This window comes from Vespa crabro, chromosome 22, assembly GCF_910589235.1.
Source record: "Vespa crabro chromosome 22, iyVesCrab1.2, whole genome shotgun sequence".
Classification (NCBI taxonomy): Eukaryota; Metazoa; Arthropoda; class Insecta; order Hymenoptera; family Vespidae; genus Vespa; species Vespa crabro.
This window is the reverse complement of record NC_060976.1, coordinates 1,652,501-1,662,518: the sequence shown is the minus strand read 5'-3', so window position 1 is coordinate 1,662,518 and position 10,018 is coordinate 1,652,501. Positions and strand designations below refer to the sequence as shown.

Here is a 10,018-nt window from a genome sequence, read left to right as displayed (position 1 = left end):
GAAATATTAATTGTATTATAATTGTTCGGCGATCGTATTAATTATTTATTTTTTTTTTTTTTTTTTTTTTTTTTTCTAAAATATTTCACTTTCAACGTCGATGGGATATCAATTAAGGTTTAAGGATATTTAGATTTATTTATTCATTTATTTTCTTTTTTTTTTTTTTTTTTTTTTTTTATATAATACATGAGAGCGAATGGATCAAAAAGAAAAAAAGAGAAAATTTTATTTGTCCATTCCTTTTTCAAAGAATATTAATTACAATATTGTAACATTGTACGAGCGTGTATATTTGTAATTAAAAAAAAAAAAAAAAAAAAAATGAAATATATTCTTCGTGTAATCATTAACAGGTTCGATAATATCAGCATTCCAAGGTAATGAAGCGAGTAGGACAGTTTCAAGCGAGGGGGGAAAGAAATGGTTTAATTTAAAGGTACATCCGAGGAAGTACTATTAACTCGTCAAAAGAAATTTTTTTTATCTTTTTTTTTTTTTTTTTTTTTTCTATTTTTTTTCTTTTCTTTTTTGTAACACACTCACCTCAAACGTTAATGAAATGCCAGAAGGGGGAGCTTAGGGATATTTGAATGTTTAAAAAAAAATTTACTACCTCGCATTTAGATTTGGTTTACAATACGTAAAACCGTGACTGAATATAAAAGAAATTCTTTTTTGTTAGGTTCTTTCCGAGGAAATATTAATTATAATATTGTAAAATTATATTAAAATGTAGGGAGATAATTACGGTGGGGGAAGAGTGTAATAAAGGATAATTGTAATATAAAGTAGGAATATTCATTGGGATCATTAACATGGTTTAATATTAACGACGTTCCAATGCAATGAAGCAAATGTTGTGTATTATCTGTTCTTTTTTTTTCTCTTCTTACATACAACTTCCGGTCGATAAGATGGCAGGCTTTTTTTTTTTCTTTTTTTTTTCTTTTTTTTTTTTTTTTTAAAGAAAATTCTCAATTGATATCTTTCCTCTTTCGTAATTTTCTTATAAAAGCTTTTCTTTAAATTGCTATGTGAAAAACAAAATCGTAAAAAAAAAAAAAAAAGAAAAAGTGTATCTGAGAATTGTGTCGGGAAAATAATTGTATCTTAAAAATTGAAAAAAAGAGAAAATCTAAAAAATAAAAAACAAAAAATAAAAAAGGAGGACAAAAATTATTGCAAAGCTGAAATAAAATCGAGATAACATAGACGTTTCTGGATTGAGAAAAAATCGACGCAATATTTTTTCTTCTTTTTTTTTCTTTTTTTTTTTTTGGTCTTTTTAAATCTCGATCTCCGATAGAATCGATTTGACAATAACAGATCGTTCCTCTATAAATAACATAATGTAACATCTACGTTACGTTTTATCAATCAAAAATTCATTCTATAGTTTCGAGATAGGACAGGGAGGGGAGGGGTGGGAAGAGGGATGATGAGGGGTGAGGAAAAAGCGAAAAGAAAAAAAAAAAACGTAAACAGGGAAAGAAAAAAAGGAAAGAATAAAAAGATCAAGATCAGATTCGAAATTTCGTCCGAAGGATAATTTACGTTGAAATAGTTCTTTTAAAGAAAAAATACTGAAAGATTTTCGTCGTGGTTTCGTTTGTCCGATGAATTTCTTTTTTTTTTTTTTTTTTTTTTTTTCTTTTTTTTTCACTCTTTCATTTCGTCATACGCGTTAAGAAAACATGACGAATTAAATCTAACAAGAGATCATCCTATGACACATTTAACGAATAGGATAACGATTAGGAGTGAGAATAAGAGGAAGAGGGGGTGGGTGGGGGTTAAGGGATGACATAGGTCAAATCATTAGAAAATTTCTATGATATGTCACGATAGAAATGAATCCATTGCTTTGACGTATTAATTCAATAAAGTCAAACGTTCATGATTTTTATAGTTCAATTTTAACGATATTCATGGAAATTGTAGGAATATGCAGAGACAGAGAGAGAGAGAGAGAGAGAGAGAGAGAGAGAGAGAGAAGAAAGAAAAAAAGAAAAAAAAAATCCAACATCGATTCGTTTCGAAATTTCATTTCCTCCCTCCCTCCTCCCCCTCCCCATCTCATCGTTCCTCCGACCAATCAATTCGAAAACTCATCAATTTTCATTCGAACGTGATCTCGTATTGGAGATAATTCCGTGATTTTTCATTTCCTTTTTTTTCTTTTTCGTTTTGTTCTTTTTTTTTGTAGAGGGATGGATTTCCCTTTCTTTATGCCCACTGCTCATCCCTTTTGAAATTTTTATTCGGCGGATTGATGAAAAATACGTTATATCTTTTTGTTTTTATTAGTGTTGTTGTTGTTGTTGTAATCGTCGTTGTCATCGTCATCGTCATCGTTGTCGTTGTTGCTTTTTTCGTCATTTATTTCGCTTCCTTTTTTCTTTTCCCTCTCTCTCTCTCTCTCTCTCTCTCTCTCTCTCTCTCTCTCTTTTCTTCTTCTTCTTCTTCTTCTTCTTCTTCTTCTTTTAATTCTCCTTTTATTTTGATTCATTCCTACCTTTTTCGATATCATTTTTCCTTTTTTCTCCCCCTTTGTTTTTTATTCGCACGTGATCTCGTAGTCTAGCATGTTGCACACTTGAAATAATATATGGCATGGAAAAAGATAAAATCCTTGAATACGACGTACCGCCCTATTCTTGTTACTACGTTCGATCGATCATAAGAGTTACGACGTTATTATATCGTGACGAAGTGGCTTTGATAAAGAAACAGCTTCTTAGCTAGATAGAGGAACGATGGAGGTGGATTAAAATGAGAGAGAAAGAAAGAAAGAGAGAAAGAGAGAGAGAGAGAGAGAGAAAGAGAGAAAGTGAGCGAGAGAGAGAGAGAGAGGGAGGGAGAGAAAGAGAGATTGAGAGAAAGAGAGAAAGTGAGCGACAGAGAGAGAGAGAGAGAGAGAGAGTGAGAGAGAGGGAGGGAAAGAAAGAGAGGTTGAAGGAGAGACGAAGAAAGAAGAAGAAAGAAAAAGAAAAGATATAGAAGAGTGAACGTTGAAAACCCGTTCTATCTCATGTCAAATTGAAAAAAAGATAGCAGAGTTGAGGACAACGATAGAAGTATCTTACGAAAGGATGTTCGAAAGACATAAATGATGTAGTTTCAGCATATCGATACCTACGCTAAACTACCTGTCCCTCTTAGAAAACAAGAAGTTACGAATATTTCTTGCCTACGTCCATCCGTCCATTCGTCCATCCATCCATTCATTCGATTCCATATCGAAATATGTATATGTATCCATACATATATATATACATATACATATATATATATATATGCTTTGTATATGTGTATATATGTATGTATGTATGTATGTATGTATGTATGTAATATATGTATGTGTGTGTGTGTGTGTGTCGGATCATCATCGTAGATCACGTTGAACAACGCTCGTTAAGAAGACTCGAACTAATCTATCGTCTATCGTTCATTCTCGACTCTTCCTGATAAAAATCATCGATCGTTGTAGACTCAATGCTTTGTTCGTTCGCGACGTTATTGATGTCCTCCGGTTCTATAAGACGTACGACGAAGTTATTCCTCCAATACCGACGCCAACGGCGAACGTGTAATCTGAAAAATAAAAGATTAAGGCGGAAAGAAAGAAAGAAAGAAAGAAAGGGATATAAAGAAATAAAAAAAAGAAAAAAAAAAAGGAGAAAAACTAAAAAAGAAAGTAAGGAAGGAAGGAAATAAAGCAGATAGAAATAAATAAAAAATGAAAGAAAGAAAGAAAAAAAAAGGAAAAAAAAAATGAAAAGAAGAAAATGACAAGGAAGAAAGGGAGAAAGTAAGAATAAGGGATAGAAAATAAAGAATATGTTAAGAAGGTCTATTGCCGTAAATTTACATGATAAATCTTATAATAATAGTGAGTAAGAGTAATGTATGTATGTGTATCTCTATGTATATCTATGTATGTGTATCTCTATGTATATCTGTGTGTGTGTGTGTGTGTGTGTGTGCGTATATGTAGATGTATCTTTTTCTGTATGTACCTGGTATAAATGTATATATGCATAAGTATGCAGTAAACTTCGCGTTATATTACCTTCCTAAAGTCATTAACCAAGCCCAATAAGCAACTAGCGTGAGAGAACAGGTTGGTAACATGGCGACGATTACCCATGGTACCTGATAAAAGCCCCTCTCTATTAATAATTTCAACGCTAATACGCAAATGTAAGAAGCGAATAGTGCCAATGGAGTTGTCACTAAAAGATATAGGACATCAAGGAGCATCTATAATTGGAAAAGGGATTTTATGGTAGAAAAATTTTATGGACAAAATCTTGATCTATCCATGTATATATATATATATATACATACATATATATTTTAAGACATTATATATATACATATATATATAGCAACGTATACAAAATGTTTTTCTTACGAGCAGAATATTTTGAAAATTTCAAAAATTCTTAACATCATTATATTATAGATTATTTTTATAAGATAAATAGATATTAATGATAAATCAAAATTTATTCAGAAATTTTTTATTAAGTGTAACGTAAGAAACGAAAATAGTAAGATGATAATAATTGTTAATAATTGTTAATAATTTTTCATGGCTAATTGATGTTTCATAGGATATAGTTTGATAATAATATACATTTTATATAATATTTATATATAATATATAATATATAATATTAATAATGTATTTATAATTATATTATATATAATAATATTAGTAATGTATATTATATAACATATATATATATAATGCATATATGTAATATATACACGTATATACAATAAACATATATCAATATTATATACAATAAAAATAGTATTACATACAATATACATATCGTATATATGTATATAATATATGTATATATTTAATATCATGGATATGTAATATATGTAATTATATGTAATATCATGGATATTATCATTTTGATATTTTATCAGTTTTATCAAGGGGACAATATTATACAATTTTTTTCGATTTTTAAATTGGTAACATACCTGACGGGTAGCAATCACCGTTTTGAACCATATCAAAACGCTATGACAAATGTTGTGACGTGGTATTCTCTTGGTAACATATTTGTAACCGCACAATTCGCATCTAGAATTACCGGACTCCGTCAGCCATTTTTCAAGACAATCCGTATGTACAAGACCAACGGTACCACGACATCTGCCATCGTAAATATTATTACTCCTTTTATCTCTTTGATGGATGAGAGTTTTTTGGAGAAAATAAAAAAAAAAAAAGAAAAAAAACAAAAAAAAAATAAGAAAAATCCAAAGCGCAGGGAATTCTTTTTTTTTTTCTTTTTTTTTTCTTTTGACATAAAAAAGGGGAAAAAAAAATATGGAAAAACTGAATGAGAAAAACTTCAAATGAAATATTCAATCTTATGACTTGTTACATGCGATCATAAAAAAAAAAAACGTAACGACATAATTGCTTTGAAACATTTAGATAGACGATTTTTAAAAGAAAATAAAAAAAAAATCCGAATAGGAAGGAATATCAAATGTTTGTAATAATTATATAATTTTTAATATTTTCTTTTAAATGAAATATCAAACTGTAACGCCTAATCCCAAAGATTTATATACGCCTCCTTTGTTTCTCTATCTTCTCCTTTTTCTTTTTCTTTTTCTTTTTCTTTTTTTTTTTTTTTCTTTTCCATTCGATTTATTAAATATCAATTTTCGACAAGAAATATTTGAAGATTTGAAGAAATTATCCGATCCGCTATTTCGACGTAATAAATCGAATTATTTTTCAATAAGAAAAAAAAAAAAAAAGAAAGAAGAAAGAAAAGAAAAAATAAATAAATAAATAAATAAATAAATAAGTAAATAAGTAAATAAATGAAAAATATATAAATGTATAAAATTTTTTTTATATTTTTATATATATATATATATATTATATCTAAAAATATATAATAAGTAAATAAATAAATAAATAAATAAATAAAGAAAATATTTTTTTTTTGTTCCAATGAATTCAAAATGACACTAAATGTGATTCGACGTTGAACTTCGATTGGAATCTTTTGTTCTTCTTTCTTTCTTTCTTTTATTGCATTTTTTCTTCTTTTCTTTTTCTCTTAAGAGATACACCGAAGAGAACGAATAAAGGAGAGTTTAATGGCGACGAATGTGTAGTGATAATAATGACGACGACGACGACGATGATAATGATGATGATGATGATGATAATGATGTTGATGATTATTATGACGACGACAACGACGACGGTGGGATTAAAGGGAAAGACGAACATAAAAGAATGAAAGAAATGATAAAAACAAAAAAAAAAAAAAATACTACAAGAAAATTACAACGAAAGGATCTCTAGCAAGGCGGTTTTACTTGCAGGCGGAGATAAGAGGACCAAGATAGGAATAGGAAGAGAACGTAGGCATTCGATTTTGTTTATCCTCAGTATGACAACACGATTGATTCTTATTAGATCTTAGTAAAGTGCCATCACCCATGTGACATATTCTACATATGTCTTCTGACGACGAGCGAGAATCTGAAATGCAAAAGAAATTTTATAAACGTATGTATATATATATATATATATATATATATATATATATATATATATATATGTATGTATGTATGTATGTATATGAAAAGCTTGGGAAAAAAAAAAGGAAAAAAAAATAAAAAAGAAGCAAAAAAATCTCGAACGATGTTTTCTTTCTATGAAATAAAATTCTTGAAATGAATTTTCCAAATGAAAAAGAACGAAAAAAAAAAAAGAAAATAGAAAAAAAAAATGTATATAATATCGGCTATTTTGGTTTTGTTTCTTTTCTTTTTTTTTCTTTTTTTTTCTTATTTTATTTATTTTTTTTTTTTCATACGAAGGAACATTTATCGGATTATAATATGATATTAATAATGTAACGTAAAGGGTCCATGTTACATATCCTCGTCGTGTCCTATCGACGTTATTGCGTTGTTCAATCCCTGATGACAGAGATCGTATCGTATATTTTTATACGGATACACGGACAACGATGATACTCCGATGATGATACGAGGATATAGAACAAAAAGTGAACATGCAACCTTTATTAATATCAGGCGTTAAAATTTTCAACGTGAATGTTGATAACGTATGAATGTACGTTCCGTCCAATTGGACTTACAATGTATAACCCAGGTATCATAAGCATATGACAGCAATATCGAACAGTGTTTCTCAACCTTTCTCTTTTTCTTCCTTTGTTCCCCTCTCCACTCCCCCCACCCTCCCCCCGTCCCCCCACTCTCCAAGTTTGAACGAGCCAACAACAAATTTACATTGTTCTGTAATCTATAATAATACATTCAGATCAAAATTTGTATCAATATATTTATAACAGATCTCAATTAAATCGAAATCATTCATATATTATTATTTCAAATCTATTACTATAGCGATAAAATTTGACGAGAATTTTTTGATATAAATAATCAATCAGATAAATAAATAAATCTTATTTGTCTCGATTTAATCGTAAGATAAAAGGTATAATTGTAAGGGATCTATTAAAAACATTTTTTAAACGAGAAACGGGATATTAATTGAACTGCCTTCTTCCTGAACCCAAATAATAGGTTGAGAAACGCTGATAGTAGGATACATTAGGGTAGAGGAGACCGGGGCTATTTAATAAAGGGACAGGTTGATAAATTGAAATTATCTGGACGCTGTGTGTACGTACCACGATCGATCTTAGACGTTTTAATTTTATTGTTTATCCATTCGCTGCGACAGACCGTACATAGATACATCTTTGTACGCTGATAATAAAGGATTTAAATTTGATCAATTAATAAATAATAATAAATTAATATTAATTGAACAAATAAAAACGTAAATATTTCTTTATTGATGACTGTATGAAATTATTAGACGTTATTATTAGATTTGATCGCTCATTGAGTCACTTTTGAAAATAAAATAATTACGTTTTGTTACTTTGTTTAGGTATATTAATTTAACGTTTTTTTAAGAGGATATTTTTATATATATAACGACTTCTTATGAAATAGATTGATAAGTTTTATCTGAGGGGAGGGGGAGAAAGAGAGAGAGAGAGAGAGAGGAAGGAGTATCGATGGAACTTATCAATGTCAAAAAGAGAAAGAAATGAAATCCATAGGTAGTAGGTAAAAAAAAAAAATATAAAGAAAAAAATTCATTCAAAGAACTAATAACAATCTCTGAGTGATGAAAATTATTCACAAAATCTGAACAATCCATTAATTGTGATTATTTGATCCTATTCTAATATATTCGATCCCATTTAATTCTATTCGATTCTATTCGACTTTATTCGGTTCTATTCGGTCTTATTCGGTCTTATTCGGTCCTATTCGGTCCTATTCGGTCCTATTCGGTCCTATTCGGTCCTATTCGGTCCTATTCGGTCCTATTCGGTCCTATTCGGTCCTATTCGGTCCTATTCGGTCCTATTCGGTCCTATTCGATTCGTATTCTATTCTATTGGATCCTAATCAATTTTATTCGTTCATATTCGATAGTATTCGTTCTTTTCTTAAATCTTATTCAATTCTATTTAATCCTGTTATGTCCTTTCTTATTATATATTAAAAATGTACTATTAACGATCAATAAAACAAGATTCTAATAATATTGACCTAATTGATCGATCACAGAATTATTATTTATTTATTTATTTATTATTATTATTATTATTATTATTATTATTATTATTATTATTATTATTATTATTATTATTATTATTATTATTATTATTACTTTCTATATTATTTGCCTACTTATCACGTTTTGATAAAAATTAATGACTTGTACTCTTTTGGGCCGAATCATCAGAGAATAGTAATTATTATATCGACAAAAATACATTTAAAATTTTTTCAGATAGATTTGAAAAATATTCTAAAAAAAAAAAAAAAAAGAGAAAAAAAATAAACATAAACGTACCGTCGTCGTTTTCTTTCGTATCTTCTGTCGATCTGATAATATTTTTTTCGATGATATCTTCCGTCAACGTCGTCCGCGACGATTGCTGTTCGTTGCTCGTCGTCGATGCAATGATTTCCGATTCGTTTGGCTCTGTTCGTAATACGTCAATATCATTTTAATAAATGACATCCTTATCGAATTAATTTTTACAATTGATTTTAAATTGTAAAAATATTTTCCGTTTCTTTTCTTTCTACTTTTTTTTTTTTTTTGCTTTTTTCTTTTCAGTTTGTTCCTTTTCGTTCCTAACCTATTTCCTCCACGTAAGTACCGAGTGTACGGTCTTCGTCTCGTTGTTGACGTTCATCGTAATCGATTGACATGTAGAACGAATTTGTTTTCAATGACGTGTCATTTTCCGCTTTAAAGGACAACTCAACGCCTATCGTACTTCGAATTTATTTCTTTATTTCTTTATTTCTTTATTCAATCATTATTTTTTTCTTTAGCTTTTTTGCCTTTTTTCTTTTTTTTTCTTTTTTTTTTTTTTTGTTGTTGTTGTTATCGAAGAAATCCCTCGATACGTATATCCATTGACATGGCGGCCGATAACTATTTCGAAACATTTGACGATGTCCGGCTATCTTCAAGGATTTATTAATAATCTAGATGAAAAAAAAAAAAAAAACAAGAAAAAAAAAAGAACAAATCGTATTCAACGTTCACGTAAAATTATTCGCTTGAAGTAATATATTCGTATATTTAATATATATGAATATATATGATATAGATCTGAAATACTGTTGTACGTACCTGTATGAACATACAGTGTTTCTCAACCTATCCATCCAATATATATTGCATAGCGTTAAATTTTTAATGGGCCGTGAAATGATAACCGCTATCTTTTTGGCAAATCAAGAAAATTGATTTATATCAAAGAGACCTCCAGAAAATTTTCTCAGAATGTTCTAAGGAGTTCGCGTGCATATGTTTCCAATAAATAATCCGTTAAGTTTAATATATTATACGATGCCTGCAAATCTACTATGTTCTTAAAACTTT

The 10,018-nt window shown here is 28.9% G+C and overlaps 1 protein-coding gene across 6 annotated transcripts in view; it reads right to left on the bottom strand.

The window, feature by feature from the left end:
- Window positions 1-2,441: 2,441 nt before the first annotated feature.
- Window positions 2,442-10,018, bottom strand: part of LOC124431654 (E3 ubiquitin-protein ligase MARCHF3-like) — a 14,853-nt gene continuing 7,276 nt past the window's right edge. For 3 of the 6 annotated variants that reach the window (XM_046979798.1, XM_046979799.1, XM_046979797.1), the window contains 3 exons: window positions 5,008-5,182; window positions 4,076-4,266; window positions 2,442-3,597 (listed from right to left, as the gene is read on the bottom strand). In XM_046979798.1, the coding sequence (XP_046835754.1) occupies window positions 3,438-3,597; window positions 4,076-4,266; window positions 5,008-5,182 (526 nt within the window). In that variant the 3' untranslated portion in view covers window positions 2,442-3,437. Of the gene's footprint in view, window positions 3,598-4,075; window positions 4,267-5,007; window positions 5,183-6,006; window positions 6,542-7,724; window positions 8,358-10,018 lie in introns of those variants that run through there. The other 3 variants (XM_046979802.1, XR_006944053.1, XR_006944052.1) reach the window with 3 other exon arrangements.